This window comes from Denticeps clupeoides, chromosome 5, assembly GCF_900700375.1.
Source record: "Denticeps clupeoides chromosome 5, fDenClu1.1, whole genome shotgun sequence".
NCBI lineage: Eukaryota > Metazoa > Chordata > Actinopteri > Clupeiformes > Denticipitidae > Denticeps > Denticeps clupeoides.
The window spans coordinates 23,535,086-23,554,822 of NC_041711.1; the positions used below are offsets into that span (position 1 = coordinate 23,535,086).

The 19,737-nt window shown below is 38.2% G+C and overlaps 1 protein-coding gene and 1 long non-coding RNA gene across 3 annotated transcripts; one reads left to right on the forward strand and one right to left on the reverse strand.

Annotated features, from left to right (window-relative positions):
* Positions 1–1,580: 1,580 nt before the first annotated feature.
* On the forward strand, positions 1,581–4,435 carry LOC114790137 (uncharacterized). 2 transcript variants are annotated; one of them, XR_003749771.1, is made up of 6 exons: positions 1,581–1,684; positions 1,768–1,828; positions 1,954–3,196; positions 3,473–3,579; positions 3,679–3,755; positions 3,878–4,435. It is a non-coding gene; the product is annotated as an uncharacterized LOC114790137 (long non-coding RNA). The 2 variants fall into 2 exon arrangements; XR_003749770.1 differs by having other exon boundaries at positions 1,954–3,579.
* A 1,412-nt stretch (positions 4,436–5,847) lies between these two features.
* spp1 (secreted phosphoprotein 1) lies at positions 5,848–8,943 on the reverse strand. Its single transcript, XM_028979918.1, has 8 exons — positions 8,851–8,943; positions 7,838–7,905; positions 7,687–7,728; positions 7,521–7,583; positions 7,389–7,427; positions 7,256–7,309; positions 6,499–6,810; positions 5,848–6,423 (listed from the first exon to the last, which is right to left on the reverse strand). Exons 2-8 carry the CDS (start codon positions 7,889–7,891, stop codon positions 6,073–6,075), a joined length of 915 nt encoding a protein of 304 aa, XP_028835751.1. The 5' UTR covers positions 7,892–7,905; positions 8,851–8,943; the 3' UTR covers positions 5,848–6,072.
* Positions 8,944–19,737: the final 10,794 nt, after the last annotated feature.

Sequence of the window (19,737 nt, forward strand, 5' to 3'; positions counted from 1 at the left end):
TGAGAGACCACCCACCCACCCACCACAACAGCCCTCACTGGAGACACCAGTGGACACATCATCTAGAGCTGTAATTTGTCCTGAAAAGTTATGTCTGACCCTCCCTGAACCCTACAGAATTCATCCCAAGCCCAAGCCGAGCACTATACTCCTCAGCATTTACGTATCTCTCTCGCATTAATCCAATCAGCAAAACAAATTTACAAGCAGTGAATCATACGGCAAGGATAGGTACTAAAGAACTGACCGTGACCGTGACAGTGTTTGCTGACCAATCATTTACAGCATGAGCTCAACTCTCAAATCTCACCTGATTTAAAACAGTCCTTTTCTAGTCTCGCCATTACGTTACAATATCAAACATGTTTTTTAGTTTTAGATATATTTTTGTAGATAATTTAAATATATGTAGCTCATTTAGCTCATGTTAGAATAAATCTTATTTTGTTTATGATGACTAGCTTCAGAACAGTTATTTCAGTTTTAACTCAGTGTTGAATTTGTAAATTGAATTAAACCAGAGCTCTGTATTGCGGTAGCCTACAAGCATCTGCTGCGGAAGATGACATAAACACTAGCACACACTTCAGCTCCTCATCAGAGGAATCTACTGCCAATACAGATATGACATCCACTATCAATTACTAATTGGTTACTTAACATGCGACACTGTTCTCATTAGCTCATACATTTATATTTAGAATTGATGAAAATGTAATATTGTATATAAATATACCTTATAAAATAATAATCTGATCTAAAGAGTAATGGTATCAATCACTCCTTCTGTTTCTCTATATATTTCATGCAGATTCTACTATTTATTTTGATGTAAACATCTGTGTTTGGAGATGTGGGTTACTGGTTCAAAGAGCAAAATATACTTCACTTTAATACGGAATAAAATGCACAATTAATGCCAACAATCTGCATCCTGAAAGTAGTAGCCATGATTAATAAAGACAGGCAACGTCTCTGCAACAATGGGATGTGTTGATTACCTCAGACCCTGATCTGGAAGTAATTCAGCCTACTGATTATTCAAATGTCTAGCACAGGATAGTGCTCATTAGATTTATTAGTAGGCTGGTATGGCACCTGCCTTATAATTAGTCACGGTCACTTTTGACTGCATATCGCAAGTGAAGCATTCACGAACTGGAATTAAATTTTGAAGTTAAAAGAAAATTTTCAGTAGTTCGTTTTCTGAATTTCCTTCGGGTTTTTCCACAACTTACATCCGTCCACCTGAGTCAGTCTGTACTAATTGCCAAACGTGGCTGTTGCAATGGGAATCATCCCTTTAAGGTGAAGTATTTGCAACAGAAAGCCAAATGGTACCCTGTTGGTACTGAAATGAACTGTTGCAGGACAAGAATCGTGTGCCAAATTCATTTACATAGATTTTTCAGGTTGTAAGCTTTATTATGGGATCATGTTTAATCACATCACAAAAAAGACTCAGTTAATAAGGCATTTGCTGCTAGTTCAGTTTTTCGCTTAGATGTAGTTAGTCAGAAAAACCTATTAGTCAAGGGGAGAAATTCCCCAAAACAAATCCACCCAATCTTCCGGTTACTCATCCCATTAGGAGCCGTATATTAACCCTGGTACAGACAGGACATCTGTCAGTGACTGAGAAATTGAACGTTGATCCCACAACACAGGCAGAGATCCAGAAAAGGTAATTATTGAAGCATTACAGCAGCAAAACAATTAGCTATGGAGAGCAGTATGCTTTATGTATAACATCTGTTTCCTTCTTAGAATGGACATTTTCAAGACGACGCTCTTCATGATGTTTCTCACGGCGGTGTACTGCAAACCAGTAATTACATTTATGTTTGCCTGATTATTTTATTTCAGTGAATAAATGTTGAGACGTCTATAGATTCAGCAATACAAATCAACTGTAAAGTAACAGATACAAACATGTAAATATGTCTTTAACAGTTTTTTGGGCGTGAGTATGGGTTTGGCCACAAACCAGCTGAATCATCGGAGTCTGGGTCATCATCCGCTCATGTCTCTGAGGAGGACAGTGATGAGAATGACACAAACTCTAGCTCATCAGAGGAAGTGGCTTCAACAACTACAGCACCCAAAACTACGTTGTTCACCACAGCTAGCGCCCCAGTAACTGATTGTGTGACCATAGACATTACCACTGCTGATCGAGGGGACAACTGACTCCCTTTCATTAACTGACCGTAACAGAAAAAATGATTAGCAGCCTTTTACCTGTTGTGTTACTGCAATTTCTTACTGTATTTCTTTCGGGTTAATTGGGTTAGTAGTACTAAGACTGTACTAATAATCATAAGTTAATTCATGCCTCTCTTCACAGATTTGATTCTGATACTAAATGTTGATGTGACATAAACCTTGTAAAAAGAAAAGGAGAGAATCTGAAAGGAATGGGTTTCTTTTTTATGACCAACAATAAATTTTAATATATTTAAATTGTTCCATCCACTCTCCTGGTGACTTGTCATTGTTTTTGTTTTCACAATGTCCATCAATGTTCGTACCCTGGATGTTCAGTGGTTACAGTGGAGGATGTTTGTGCCTGCGGAAGTCTACCACCAGTTCCTTGTTTCTTCCATTGTTCATTTGGACTTTGTTCTGTTGGCACCAGTCCACAAATTCTTGTACTCCTTATCGTCCCCGTTCATGATGAGCAGACAACTGCAGTGTCGTCTGAGAAATTTTGTAGGAAGCAGTTGACGGAGTTGTGAGTGAAGTCAACAGGGAAAAAGAACGGTGCCAGAGACTTTTGATGATTAAGCAATGTGGTGGAAAGTAAATAGGATGTGGATCTCTATCAGATTTGTCATGTCCGCTGGCGCCCAAGAGGTTTTAGGTTGAAGACAAGCCAGTGAAACAGAAGATAGGCTCCTCCCATTTAACCTTAGTTTGTGAAACCTGCCTGAATAGCTAGCAGTACTTTCTTGTTTTATATAAGAGTCCTGAAGACGAATATAATTTGACATGTGCTGTGCCTTATATCATGGAAGATGAACTTGAAAGCAGCTTCTCGTGCTCAAGGCCTGTATTTCACATCAGGGTAAAGGGGTGATAGATTTTATTCCAGAACCTATTGGTGCAGATTGGGACAATCCCAGGACAGGGTGCCATCCAGGGTTTGGATTAAATGAAATACCATTTCACTTGTGCTATTCAGTCAAATTCCTAGGTCAGTGAAAATTCCAGTGCTCCTGTTCCTTTCATTGTGAAACAGTCTACAATAAGCATAACAATAAATATTTATGATTATCTTAATTTACATTTTCATGTATTTACACTGTGCATGCATTTGTCATTAAGAAATATTCTACATAAAGAATGTGACCCCTTTAGAAAAAACACATACTAAATGTTGTATTAGACATAACATTAGAGAGGGATTTGAAGGAGAAATGACCTTGATACTATAAAGTTTGTATTTGTAATGTACCTGTTGATTCCCTAGGCTAAACCACTGAAACTGAGTCCACCCAGTTTGTGTGGGTGGATTCAAGTAGATATTTCATAACCCCACTGTCGTTGACTCCCTACTCCAACACGAATCGAGTCAAGGTAAGAGCTGTGGCTATTTTAGATCTTTACTCGTATCTGCTCTTTGATTGTTCAGTTAAACTCAGTGCAGCATTAATCCATTAGATGTTTTCTTGACAGAAAATATCACAAAAGACATGGATTTTCTGAGGTCTGCTCTCTTCATGGTGTTTCTAGCAGGAGCATTTTCACAGCAAGTACGGATTATTTTTGTAATGTTTGTTAATAAGCATTTGTTAATAATTATATATCTCTATGACACATTGGGGGATGTGCCAACAAAATTGCTAAGTCTTGTTCACTATTTGCCTTTGATGAGATCAAGGATGCCTCAGATTCCAGTTCATCAGAAGAGGCACCAAAAACCAAGGCACCAACTCCAATACCACCCAGAACTACACGGCACACCACTGTTACCACGACTGCAGCGGCCAGAACTACACCATCTATCGTCGTAACCCGGACAGCTTTACCTCCAACAGCACCCATACCCACAGAGATTCGAGGGGATAATGCAATGATATTCTGCAAATCTGGCAAATGTCAGAAAATGTCCTAAGTTTACCCTGCACTGAACGAATGATGCAATGTTGTAACAAAAGGGAATTCTGCATGAATTCTAAGCATAACTAGTGACATCTAAAGGTGAATGTGTCCTTTTCTTGCTAAATATTATATGCATTTCAATTAGTTACTCTATTGCAGATTTATTTCATGGTAGTTTATCTTGGTTTAAAAGTAGGATGTGTTTGTTCAGTTTATGTTATTTGTTGGAATAGTTTAAGCTGTTTTGCAGATTAATGTTCTTATTTTTCAGAATAATATTCTTATTCTCATTCTTAAATAAAGAACATTTTGTTCACTGTTGTTCTGTGCAGTTACATTATCGCTGTTATCTGCAATGGTTCTGATATTTACAAGATTTGTAATGAATTCTTGACTGCCACTTCTCTTTTTTATCTATTTAACTAGTTATGTTAATGATAGCTAATTTAGAAACATACATAACCATCAATTCCTGAACTGAATGACAGGCTTTAGAAGCTAATTTAGACATAAGACAGTTCCACATGTGTATAAAACCCATGTATCCAGTCATCTCTGAACCAGATGACCACAAAGTCATAGGTTCAAACCCCACTTACTACCATTGTAACCCTGAGCTGCTACAGGGGGACTGTCTGATAAATGGCATGATAAATGCATGATGAAAAAAATGTAATATAAAAACACTTTCCACCGTGATTCAGTTATCACGTTTCCGGACAATCCCTGTTCCATGTCTTTCTGACCTGGAGTTTAGAGGTTGCTTTATCTTGAGCTCCCCTGATTGCCTTGCTTGCTGTCATCTGTTATAACTTGTATTAATGTATCCTTGCCAGGTTCTTTGTCATTTTACCCGTAGTTACAGCCCAGACAACAGCCCGGATAAACAGCCTGTGGTGAGGTCAGCTATATCTAAAAATGACCCTGTCTTTCTTTATCTAGTCTTTAACAAGACTAGATTTACTTAAAACAAAGCTCGACATACAATACAGGGTACATGCACATACATACAATGAACCAACGAGGACTAGACACCATAAGGGTGCATTTATATGGGTGGTAGTAGCCTAGTGGGTAACACACTCGCCTATGAACCAGAAGACCCAGGTTCAAATCCCATTTACTACCATTGTGTCCCTGAGCAAGTCACTTAACCTTAAGTTGCTCCAGAGGGGGACTGTCCCTGTCACTACTGATTGTAAGTCGCTCTGGATAAGGACGTCTGATAAATGCTGTAAATGTAAATGTTTTATGCTTAACATTAGGTGATGACATTGATGTGAAACTCTGGAACTCTGGATGTCGCCAGTTCCAGGCTGGCCCCAATGCCCAACAATGAATTCCACTGGGGGTCACAGATTCATGAGATTCCAGATTTCTTATTAGATCATTCTGTTTTATGATGGGCAGAATATAAATCACTACATTCCAGCACATATACATTGGCATAATAAAACCTGTAATATCAATACAATCTACTGCTATCTATTTAATTTTGACAAAAATATCTAACTGTTTATTATGTTGATCCTGGTTGAACTCTCATTCATCACCTTTTACACCTTCAACCAATATATCTTCCCTTCCTTTAAAGGCATGAATTGGTCTGCTCCCTCTGAGCTGCCCGCTTTGGAAGGTTTACTGTGTTTGTCTGTGCTGAGTTGTGTGTGATTGTAGTACAGAGATTTTTTTTTTATGGAGGAAGATGCATACATATTAACTCAGCTAAAAACAGCAAAGACCTATTGGAAAAAGTGTATTTATTTATACATTTAGAAAATGTTACATGTATGTAATATATCTATATATAAAACATATATGTTGAGTAACTGTGCAATGGACAAAACAGTCCTGACTGAAAATGAATTGCTCTTTACAAACATCAAGTCAAGAGGTTGTTGTTCAGTTTGATGCTGTCAGTGGTTCACACTTTTGTTCTCTCATGTGGAAGCTCCTGTGATGGGAGCTTTATTTGACCATGACAACGACAGGTGTTTCTGTTGTCGTATCTGAGGGATTCTCCTCGCTCTCTGAGCTCTGGGAAGAGTCGTCATCGCTGTCGGGGGTGGCTGTGGAGGTGGGCTTGGTCTCCTCACTGCTCTGGCTGCTGTCTGACTGCTCCTGGCTGCCACTTTCGCTGGTCCCATCACTGTCAGCGCTGGTGGTACCTCCATCTGCTTCCTGGGTGCTCTGGCTGTCAGAGGCAGCTTTGTCTTGACTGGGCTCACCTGAGACGCCACTGGAAGCATCCAGGCCCAGGCTGTCCACCTCAGGTGTGCTTGTGTCTCCATCTGTCACATCCCCATGCACCTGCAGGGCCTTTAGCCAGGAGAAACCATTACTTTTTTAACAGTCATCCATACAAGCATCAACACTGGAACTGAATTATCCTACCTTGTATACTTTTAGATTCTTCTCCACCTCGTTCCCATCCTGAGAATCTGGCATAGCCATCTTCTTGCTGACAAGGTTCATTTCCAGCCCAGTTTTGGCATCGTCATAGGATTTGTAAGGTGCTGGCACCTTCTCAATATGGTTGCTCTCCGCATACATGATGGACTTCTTGTAGTCATTGTAGCCCATACTGTCACCCCTGCCAGCATCATCCGTTATGTAGACAGTGATTGCCTCAATGATTGGCTCTGTTGTGGGTGCAGAAGGAGTGGTGATGGTGCTCTCTCCAGACTCGCTGGATTCTTCTGAGTCCTGCACACAATCCAACTTTTATCTCTGCTGTTCTTACGTTCTGTTTAAACTACATCTAGTAGTTTAAACATCAAAATACACCAGTGTGTTATACACAGTATGTGTGTAACAGTGTAGGTTGTGTTCTATGACATAAAAGTCTTTCCTGCATGATGACTTCACACGGTAGCAACCCGAAGCAATTCATAAATTATTTTAAATTATTATACCAGTTTAGTGTAAGACAATGTTTAAATGGATGGCCATTGCGCACAATATGCATAATGTATATGTATGTGTATATACACATGCATAATATACAAGCCAAATATAAACTGCATAATATACAAATGACAATAAGACAGAACTTGTGGGAGAATGATTAAATGTGTATAAATCATTAATAAGAGCTGAATTACATGTTTTTAGTAGTGCTTGTGTGTGACATGCAACATGCGTGACTCACATTGTCCTCTGTGTCGGCACTGTCTGTGTCTTCATCTTCATCTGTGTCTGATTCCTATACACGAAAAAGGGTTATGGCATTTCCATTGGGTGTTTACGTGTGCTTGTGTGTGTATGTGCTCATGACCTCATACCTCATTCTCATCTGAACTGTCAGAGGCAACTGTCACTGCCTGAAACATGACCACGTTACAGTCTCATACACATTTTTTGATGAATTCATTTGAACAATGCAGTGAGGTTTGAAGGGAGCAGTAAAATGTTACCAGCACTGGTGCTGCTTTAACCAGCAATTGTGGGACTCTCCGCAGGATTGGAGCTGGCTTCACCTGCGCAGGTACAGTAAATTGCAACAAGACATTTTAATTTAGGTGATTTTATGAAGTTGCACTGTAGCTGAATGTTAACAAAACCTATTTGAGTGAATCTTACCATTTCCTCTGAACTCTCCGAACTGCTTGCTGAGCGTTTCACCTAGAAACGTAGTTCAATTACAAGTTAGTTGTCACTGAGGGGATACAGACTGTACCTGCAATGAAATTATCTAATGCATACTATATTTTTTGAATGGAATTGGACTTACTGGGCGGCAGAAGACATTTACAAAAAGAAGTGTGAATATAAGTACTGCTTTCATTGTGATGTTGTAATCTGGAGATAGAGAAACATTTATTTACTTTTAACAGTGGCCAATGACACTTTAATGAAAAAAAAAAGCCTGGGCCTGAGTCGAAAAGTTTGATATGATACGCTCTCTCAGGCAACATTCAGCTACAGTACAAAGCCTGTCTGGAGGACCACAGAGCCCAGAAACACACACACAACTTTCCTCTCAACACGTCCCCCTGTTTTCTGCTACAGCTACAGCTGAAGGAAAAGTATATGTTGAGCCCTGCGTGTTTAACTCCACCTGTAATGATCGCACTGAGTGTATAATTCTCAGAGTTAAATGTGGAGGCTCAGAAACCCACAGCCCAGGGTAGAAGAATGCACCAGGATTTATTTTGGACACTTGCGCCAGTTTCTCATTAGTGCCTCTTTAGGACCAGACAAACCCTTAAATTTGTGGCCTTGAAGGAAACATGCAGGGCAACTTGAACAGCTCAGCAAAAAGGAAGGGATTCTTTTTGTTTTTAACAAGATATTTTATTGTGCTGACTCAAAACTTCTCTAAAACAACTTTTCTTGTAGAACTGTATTTTAATTGCAAATAATTTTATATTGATTGAGCCAAATGCGACAGTCACCAGCTGGTCCATTGTATTGCATAACTATAATATCTTCTGCACTCACTTCATGGTAAAAAAAATCTTTTTTTGTTTCTAGTCTGTTTCTGGTCTATGTGTAGTTTATTGCATTTCGACTGTATTTCCCTTTGAAAAACAAACGGAAAATATTATAATATTAGATAATATTAAGTGGAGATCCTTTCAAGCCATTAGATGCCTTGATTGCAATTTTAAAATGTGTCTCTGAGCAATGGTTTCACAGTCTTTCCCACACAAAAAACTGCACTAAGCACTGCAAAACATGTACTGACAACAGAACATGGAAATATACCAAAAATGACACCGTACACAGAAAAAGTATTCTTACCTGAGAATTTTTGCAGATAATTCAATCAGGTGCAGGCAGATCTGGAATTCCCAGTGCTCTCAGATGGCAAAATGAGGCTTGATGTAGCTCACAAGGGTTTGCTTCTTGGCTTATAAAGCCGTCTGCCTCCGGATTCAGCCAATGACAGCCCAGCCTGTGATGTCATGAGGTTTAACCACACTGTCCCACCTCACATCTCCCACTCTTCCTGTGGTTTCTGTGGCCAGTCAATGCAAACATTCACCAACGGGCATGACATGTGAGGTGGAAAAACTCACATATCCCATATTATTTCAGATGATATTTCTCCAGAACACAGCAGAATGTGCAAAAGGACAAAGGAAAAGTCCCTTGAAAAACTTGATGCCCTCATGATTACATGAAATAAAATAACAAAAACAGCATACATGCATTTCTTTTTACAGGAATCCTGTCATGGACTTTGCATAAAGTTTGTAAAATACCATTAAATAACATTATCTCATTTACATGTGTCAATGAAACAGTCAATAATTTAAGGTCAATAAAGTTAGGTGCTTAGCTGAATAGGATTTAATTCTAAATAAACTGAAACCTTGAAAACATGTTAAGTTTGGAAAGTTTAGAAAGGGAAATTTTTTTTATTCAAAGGAATAGAAACAAAGCTAACAAACAAAGCAAAAAAATTATTCCTGTAAATTAAGTTGATCACAATTGCTTGGACAAAGTGACATATCAAGCCATTATTTGATTTGAAGAGCTGCAGTTGCAATAATCAATAATACTTCTGCATCTGTAAAGCTTAATGAAGGCAATCCAATGTAATTGTGAGGTTATATGCCATGTGATAAATGGATTAAAAATGATATTGAGTGAAATTTGTTATTTAAACTTTAACACACTCTTTAGAACATCTAGTTTGCATCACACAGTTCCACCAGTCAGACCTGAAGCCAGACATCCAGACACCTTCACATTCCATAAACTACAATATGATTACTTGCTATAAACCTGGTGCACATTAAAGTAGAAGACCCAGTTTAAGTGGCAGGTAGAGTGAAAGCATGCATGATTTATTCCTTTGTCAAAGTCAGACTGCAATTAAATAGTCTGGATGTTTGACAGGTGGCTTATATTATCTTTATGGCATTATTTACATGACATTTACACCTCCTATGGCAGTTCAGTCTACCTGTATTTTTATGTGATTTAGGCAACAATAAGGGCAAAAAAGTAGCTGGATGAGCTGAGACTTGTCAAGTCAGACACAGGATTTAAACAGGACCATTTGAGAGTTTCTTTAGGCACTCTCTTATGTAAGAACGATGAGGTCTTTAGAGGCCTCAAGATCTTCTGTCTGGAATTTTTAAAGCATCAAAGTGTCTCGCTGTATGTCAAAGACTATATGATTCACTGCGAAATTAAATGAAAGGGAAAAAATAGCAGTAAATGTCCACACTTTTCTGTAAAATAATCTGCCATCAGCCTCCAAGCCTTCAACCTAGGGCCACTTCTAACTCTGAGCTCGTTTATGATGTATTTCTGCAGTACACTTACGCAATAGGGATTTCACTCATTTAGATTCTCTTTACAAGTGCAGCGGATCCAATGTTTCCACCAGATTATACCCTTTGGTACCCTGAGCTTCATAAGTAAAAACCAATAGGTCATTTGATTTCATTTTACCCAGCAGGACCTAACAATGAATACCGTCACCTACAAAGAAGGAAAAGCTGTCCATATTACATATTACTCATGTAGTGAAGGGAATGATAATGAATCTACATCATACATACAAAACAATGGTCACTAGGAAGACCACAGTCTTTCATGAGGGAGGACATCAGGGTGAGGCAACAAGCAAATTCTGATTGATTATTGACATGGCTATACTTACAGACACAGAAAATATTTAGATTCATATCTTAGTGCATTAGACTAAGAAATCCCACATTTACTATCATTATATATATTTAATGAACTAATGACATCACCATGTATTAATTTGCATGGAATAAATGTGTATCTGTCTAATTAGGAGGAATTAACTGGCTTATAAAAGTAGTAGCTGTGATGTTTCCCAGAGAATTCCCTGGTGTTTTTAACATTAGCTCTTTGCCATTTACCATTATAATGCATAGGGAACTCTGAATGAGATCGTCAGTACTTCGTGTTGTCTTTATGTTCCTACAGAGCATGTTAAACGCATAAATCCAAGTCTGGTTAGCTTTGTGCTGTGGTTTGGCTGGTCTTGAGATCAAGAAAACACATGTGGTCCTAATTGAGTTTAGGACCCACAGCATTAGTTTATTATTCTGATGTCATTTTCTGAGATGTTTGGCTCATGCACTTCTTTAAAAATGCATTCCACCAGTCCAGACAACAAGATCTGAAGTATGAAGACGGTGAGTATCATGAATCCTGTGAGTTTATGGATCAGACATAAAGTGTGCATCTGTGCCACGTCTTTCATCTGTAACCACTAAGTATACCATATGAATAACAGCTCTGCAGTCATTCCATACATGTGTTCAAATTGCACGGTCTAAGAGACGTACATATTATTCAGATATTATACAATAATATAAAGAGAAAGAAAAATATATTTAATAACTTTATTAACCTTTTTTTGTCCGAATATGAACACAGACCAAAACAATTGTGCAAAAAATTTATATAATATAAAGAAAAACCTCCTGCAGTTTTAGCTCTGTTTTTCAGCATCTGTAAACTCCCCAAAAAAGGTAATTGAATTCTCAATCTGAATGAATGGGGCAATTTGTCTGAAAAGGGTAATTTGAAGTAATGTGGCGTCTGTTCTGAACAGGCAATTTCATCTTAAAGAATGTCTGATGGTTCGAGAGGGGCTTGCATACACGCACATTTTCGCATTTTGTGAATGCGAAAGCTCAACTTAGGTCTACAAACACTTGACTGGTCCTTTAAATCCTTTTGAACATGGCTTGGATCAGTAAGCAGAACCAGAACTGGAAACATTATGTAATGTTCCTCAGTCTATAAGCAAACACATTGTGGTACTTTTGACCTGGTTTTTATGGGCGGCGTGAGCGAAAAAATAAAACACCGATTTTATTGTTCCAATCCAAACACTAACACAACAAAAATAAATTAGTAAGAGAAAGACAATTAGTCTTGTAGAAAGAGAAACACAAAGTATTTCTCCACCATTAGCAAAGCAACGTTAGCCCATTAAACCTGAGAGGAAGAAAAAAAAGAAAATATTCCTTCAGCATTGCAGACTTGCTCTTCATAAAAGCTTTTTGTTTGGAGACTTGGAGACTGTAAATCCACAGTGAAACCATCAGTCCTGTGCAGGAATGTGTTAATGAAATGAGAAAAACATCTTTGCCATACTTCAGTAACATTTTGCGAGAGGAAATACTTTCTTAGTATCGAGTGAATGAGTCAGTTTTTACCCAAACCTTATTTTTTACAAAATATGTTTTCCCATGAAATGTTACGGGCATTGGGGATCTCACAACAATGTTTCTGCAGCTGGTTTGTAATGCAGAAACCAGTAATCTTGGTGGAGAGTGTGTCGTGAAAGTGAAGTGATTGTCACATGTGATACACAGCAGCATAGCACACGGTGCACACAGTGAAATTTGTCCTCTGCATTTATCCCATCACCCTGAGTGAGCAGTGGGCAGCCATGACAGGCGCCCGGGGAGCAGTGTGTGGGGACGGTGCTTTGCTCAGTGGCATCTTGGTGGATCGGGATTCGAACCTCCTGATTACGGGGCTTCTTCCTTAACCGCTAGGCCACCACTGCCCCATAGTCGGAGTCTTCTTAGTGACTGTGGATGGTCCATAATGAGCAGCTCATCGTTATTTCACTTTGACTAGCTACCCCAAGCTATATTTCGATCACTTTCTGTATTAGACTATGATATTATATTTTTAGTTTTTGTGTTATATACTGTAATTGCAACGCTGCATAAAAAAAAAAAGCTTTTGACCGTTTTTGCACTGAATTCACTGCATTTGGTCATACTTTGTTATTGTTGTCTCTGCTCAAACATGCTGTGCACAGGTCAGTGTGTCTGTGCGTGTGGGTGTGTGGCTTGCATGAGTCTTCATGTCTGCTTGTATTCTTGGTTTCTGTCTGCACACTTTCCACCATGAGTGGACCACCATGTTTCCTGTTTCCTAGACTTGCACTTCATTGCTCCTGGTCAGGTCAGATTCTCTTCAAGTGTCACTACCCTACAAGTGAACTGAGGCCCTGGGACATATACCTACACATGCAAGACTGCACGTCAGCTCAATGACTATTTTGGTTTTTAGCTGTGAAAGACTAAGGATGATGCTGATATGAAGAATGTTTATAATAATTTTAGTATGTATAATAGTATGTGGTGAATGTGATTATTTGTGATTTGTCATGCTCCCAGGAAGCCATGAACAACCACCCAGGAGCAACGTGTGGAGATGGTACCATGATCAAGGGTACCTCAGTGGCACCTTGATGGCTGGTGGATTCAAACATGCGATCTTCCGATCACAAACCCGCCTCCTTAACCACTAGGCCACCACTGCATTCTGTAATATGCATTATGCACTATGCATTATTGCAGTATACATTATTTATCAAACTTACAAGTCTTGTTTATTTTTATTGGAATGTGTCGTCACTGTATCCCGATTTCTGAAGACAAATCCTGGAAAATCCACTGTCCTAGATCTTCAAAACTTCCTTCTGAAACAAGGCATCCATGAGAATCCAGGTCAGCCAGTTTGTTACGTGACAGAGTCCATGCATCTATCAGGGGTTGTGGGTAGAAAAGAAGCCCCATAACATCTCATTGCCATCACCAATCTCCCTGCGGTTCTTTCTGCTAGATCATCCCTTTTATATACCAAACCAGCCTTTGGTTTGTGACCGGAAAGCTCTATCATCTTCTGACCATGTAACCTGTGTCAAGTAAGTCTTCTCATCATTAAAAATGAACAATCCTAAAATACAATTGTGTTCTCCAACCATTATATGAAATGTCCAAACAGATAAACAAATATATTGTTTTGATTGATGGTAACATGAAAGCATGTTGTAAGTGGATCTGGATAAGGTCGTCAGCCAAACGACATAAATGTAAATGTAAATGTGAAATACAACATGCGTGTAGTAAACAACACTCCAACAGTGGTAGTGTGTATTTCTTCTGACTAAAATTCTTTAGTTGTGAGTCTGCAAAACATCCATCAATAACCGCTGAATCCTGAACAGGTAATGTCATAGGAAGCTAGGGTTTTCAGTCATTTCTTTAAAATATTCCTATTATAGTATTGAACAACATACATATTTAATAATTTTAAATGATGTAGTTCTATTTTGGACCTTCTGTAGGGTATTTTACTTAGTCTAGGTTTAAATTAGTAATTCCTGAATTTGCCACTGTGTTCCTCTTTGCTCCTTTTTTAGCTACACACATGGGTGTCAACTTAATTCTCAAATTAAATGTTTTTAAAGAAAGGTACCTTGGAAACGGAAGTGCAGTTGTCTTTCAGGTTTCTCCCATGGGAGAAAATTACTTCCTACACTACATAGCTATGCTATGTGTGACAAAGTCTATGTTTGTCATGTCACCGTAAAACTACCTATATATTCAGCAATGACAATACTTTACACCTTATTTATATGAAAATACACAATCATGTGTCAAGAGCACGAGAACATTTTGGAAGCATATTGTAAAATGAAGAAAATATGTTGTCATTTATCCCTCTAATTAAAGTTTTATGTACAGAGTAAATGTGACCACAGTTTTTAAAGGATATTTAAATTTAATACATGTCCCTTCAATAAAGGAATGAACAAAATCATTATAATGAATGTGGTTCATATCAGGACAAAGGCATGAATAAAACCTAAATTAGACAGCAGTAATGTCAAGTTTCATTAAGGGAAAATGATGATGATTGGAAACCCAGGCTAATATGGTGGTCAGCAGATCCAGAGAATACAGACATGTACAGTGGTATCCAAAATGATTGTTAGTATGAACAGATAAGTGAGCAAATGATGAAACAATCAACAAACTATTCTTTTCTTTTCAGAATTTTATGTTTGAATTGTTTATTGTTTTTGGTTTTCACAATTGTAGAAAGAAATAGGAATGGAACACTTCAATTCACAAGTACACTACAGTAATTAAGCTTTGGCATATTCACTGTCATTGTTAGATTATAATTTTAAGGTGTTTTTTTTTTACATGCCATGCCCAAGAAACTAATAGAATTAGAAGCATTTTGCCAGGACAAGTGGACAAAACATGTTTTCTTGTCTACTTTGTTCCAAATTGCAAGAAACGAGCTTCAGGCCTATTTATAACCACTTAAGCCACCAGGACCAGAAGTTGACTGATTGTCATTGTGAAACACTGCGGCACAGCAGACGGTACACACAACAAAATGTTTCCTCTGCGTTTAACACACACGTTATGTGAGCAAACTTTCTTTCACAAACTGCTTACCTTATATTTGCATTTACGGCATTTATCAGACCCTTATCCAGAGCACTTACAATCAGTAGTTACAGGGACAGTCCCCCTGGAGCAACTTAGGGTTAAGTGTCTTGCTCAGGGACACAATGGTAGTAAATGGGATTTGAACCTGGGTCTTCTGGTTCATAGGCGAGTGTGTTACCCACTAGGCTACTACCACCTGATGTTTTCATCTTTATGAACATACAGAATTTGTGAATCAGTTATATTAAAAAAAGCATCATCTATATGCAACTTTCAATCAAAATATTTTTCTTAAACTATATTTCTAAAATCAGTTCACCAGACAGGAAAGCTAAGCAAATAAGGGGATGTATAAAAGTAGAATTATAGCAGCTGTGGAATTATCTTCTTAACAATTCAACAACAGATGTAAATTTCTGGAAATCCACCCACACAGCATTGGTTTTATGGTTATGAGCTCAAGCCAACTCGAGACCAAGGGTTCTGCATGTACACAGACATCTCCAAAAGTTGTGGTATGATATCCTACAATTCTGCATAGAAGTATGTAGTCAAGTGAATTTGTTTTTGGTGTTCTACATGTGTGTGTGTATATATAATACAGGCAGTAAAAATAACTGTAAATGTTAAAAGAGCGTTGTAGTCAACAGCACAAAAATGTCTCTTTGTTTAAAAAGACTATTCTGAATATGCTGTGGCCAGGAAAGCACAAAGTCCTTAATTGCCCTCATGTAGACATTGGATGTTAAAGCGCCACACTGCTCTCTATCCTGGTTTATTTGTCCTCATCCAGTACAAAATAAAAAACGAAGACCTATTACAGTTCATACGTTGTAAATACCAAATCATTGATTTAGTGCATCCTCGGGTTGTTTTGAAATGGTCTTTTTTTTTTTTTTACAGTTTTTCCGCAGTCGCTGTGTCTGTGATGCAGTGGACTGTCTGCTGGCAGCACGTGTGTCTGTACATGCATGTGTGTGTATGTGTGTATGAGTGTATTTATGTGTTAACGTTTGTGTGCGTGTGTGTGTGTGTGTGTGTGTGAGAGAGAGAGAGAGTTATTAGGGTGTCAACAGACAGAAATAGCCCGGTGGTTTTACTCGTAGGCTGCTGAGGTTTGGAGAGACACCAAGTGTGCAGCCAGCGTGGCCTGTTCTTCATCAGTGGAAGCCTCTGATGGTTTCCAATAAAGAGCAACAAGATGTACAAGGCCTGCGTTCCCTTCCTTGTCTGCAGGAACCCTTGTCGCACTTGCACTGTTGAGCAAAACTCACAATTTACATGAACAATTTATATGAGTCTAAAGGCTCTAGATGTCACGTTTATGGGGCACACACTACACACAAGGATTTTGCACAAGGATTCACAGTCCTGGAAAATCCAGAAATAGCTACAGTGACAGTAAAATGAACCAAAGGATGTAATGAATCTTGTAAATTCTCTGTTCAGAAGAAGAAAAAAAGCTAGATGCTCAAGCAGGACATTCAACCACGTTACAGCACTGTATATAAATGCTAGTATTGTTGAAGTTGTTTGTGCAACATTCCTTCTACAATTCGTCTGTCATTTTTGCAGAATCGTTCCTGCTGCTATGTGGTATGATAGAATGTGGTATTGTCTGGACTTCCGTTATTCTCGTTTGAGTCTAGAAAACCCAGAGCCTAGAATTGCCAATTCGGGCTGGCTCTGCTCTTACCATATTTTTTAATGCTGGACAGAAAGACTCACAAATGCCCAGGTAAATAGCACTTTTAATTTGATAGTTTATCACATAAAAGAGCAAATGTATTAATTTTATAGCACACTTGTTTCTTTTCTGGGATCTGGTGGTTCACAAAACATGAACCTTAAGTGAATAATTGCAAGATGCATCTATTTTAGGAGCAAGAGTCTTCTGCATCTTAAACAAATTAATTTCCAGTCCAGACTGAAATGTAAATATGCGTGGAGTAAAGTTTGTAACAAAGTGTATCTTTAGACAGGATGTGGCTTTGTGGTTTAATTGGGATTTTGTTTTGTGTCATACCTCTTCCTGAACCAGCTCTGTAGACCTGCAGTGTCATCTGTGGGTGTCCACAACAGAACAATGGGTGAAGTTACAAAGACGTTGAAGTGTAAGTGACGTTGCAGCTGAATTTTAAGAAGAATTAAGATGTTGATTATGAACTTGCCTCAACTTTAAGAGCAAAACTTAAAACACCTACAAAAGGACAACGAAGTTGTAGAAGTCTACACTCAGTGCATATGTCTGTAGTTTTTGTTCTTGGTGTAAAGTTCACAGACCTCTTGGGTTTTTAGACAAGTGGATAAAAATGAAAAAGGAAGTTCCAGGAAGCTACATGTGGCCCTGGTTTTGTTCTGCCAACGCACTATGACCAGGACTCCTCCACTGTAATTACAGACTGCCAGTAGGAAGGACTGCCCTGAAGCAGAAAGCCCTACCCATGGAACGGAAGAGCCTGATATGGGCATAAACACAGGTTGGCATTGTTCTCTTCAGACCTTCAGACATCTTCATCTTCACATCTATGGACGTCTTTATTCTACTTCATGAACAAGCCTTAAGGTTCAAGAGTCAAGACATGTAAATTTCACTGCTTGTCTTGATAGTTTTATTTTAATATTTCCATGAAATTCATATCTAGATATATTGGTTGAAATCTTCAGTCTGTTTTTAAATGTTGGGGGTTTATGGATAATATGTCACTCTGTCACCTATAGTTCACTTATAGTTGTTTTTCAGAATCTGATACAGTGTGCAACTTACATTTAATAGCAATAATATAATGTATCAAATTCATCAAACACATGATATACAAAAACATGCTACATCCCCCCCAAACCGAAATAAAACCCAGCAGGTTAAATCCATTTTCATCAAAGAAAAATAAAATTCTCACAAATGTAAGGAAATCTAAGCATTTACATCATCATTTAATATAATTTCATATTTGTCTTATTAATAATAATAATGCTTTATAATGATGCTAACATAATAACAAATAAGCTTTCTAATAATGATTTCTGCATTGATTTATGAATCTTGTAATACACCAAACTACTTCATACTACTTTCTCTGTTTTGTCAGTTTTCTGTCTCTATAGGCATAATCTAGAACAGCAGTACAGTAGCCTGTATTTGAATGGAAATGGGAAATGGCCCTATGTGCGCTACATTCGGAACCCAGCTGTTGCTTAGAACCACCTGCAGATGAAAAGAACAAAAGAAGGTCCAATACGCACCACTAGATGTCACTGCTGAGCTGGCTAGAGCTTCAGAGAAGGACAGTAGCATCGTGAGACTCATGTTTGGCCAGTTAAAAGATGCACAGGACCTGGCAAAACAATATAGTGCACATTAAAAGAAAGAAGAATCCTAAAAAAAAAAAAACACACACATTCAGGCAGGCTGCAATATGTTTCATTTAGTGAAACATCCATGCAGAAAACTAACTGTTACCAAAACCAGCGAACCTTCAACCCATCAAGTTGTCAGTAGCAACACATTTTAAAGGAAGTTAAGGCAACAATACTTGTCTCCAATACTTGTAATAAGCTGTGCAGTGTTGGCGTTTTTAAGTTCTCTCAACTTCACGCCTATGTAGTTGTGGCAACTTTTCCCAACTTTTTATTTTTTAAACGTGCAAGTGGATTTAGAGGATAGACATTGAGTACAACTGAGATTTTTGGATTTGAATGTAGATGAAAAGAGCTACCAAAGAACAATGTAAATGTTATTAGGCTAATTATGTGCCATTAGACATAAGTGCAATTAGGTATCGCTGTAATGGCCAGATATCTGACAGACAGGAATGCTTTTTACAATGAACACGTGTGATAGACACTTTGGCCTCATAGACCTTAAAGGCTTTTGAATTTTGGAGAAAAAAATGTGGGTTCCATTAGATCACATTGTTTTTCTGAGACAAAGGAAATGGGAGGGTGGGCATAAAGACAAATACGGCTCTGAAACAGTAAACAGTGTGGGCTGTTCATCTTGTGAGTGAGCTTACAGTCAGTGTTTCCACCTAAATCCGTTTAATTATAGTCACTTGGCCCAGATGCGTGGGAGTAAAAGTGCATGTGTCTCTGTCTTTGCCTGTGTGTGCTTGTAATGAAAAACTTTCACTTCATCTCTTTGACTCGCAGTGAAATATTTTCTGCTGACACAAAGGAAATAAATATGGGAATCAAGCTGCCTTCGGATGATTTTTCACTTCCATTGTTTTAATTCTGTAAATTGTTGTAAATTTGTTGAAACACGATTGCATCTATACAGAAATTAGCATCACAGGAATCAGTCATTTGGAAAAAATATTGTGTCATCACCACCCACACTGACAAAGATGGGGGGTCAAAGAGATCAATCTATATGTATGTCTGTCTCTCTGTCAGTCTATGAGCTCTGTAATTACATTGG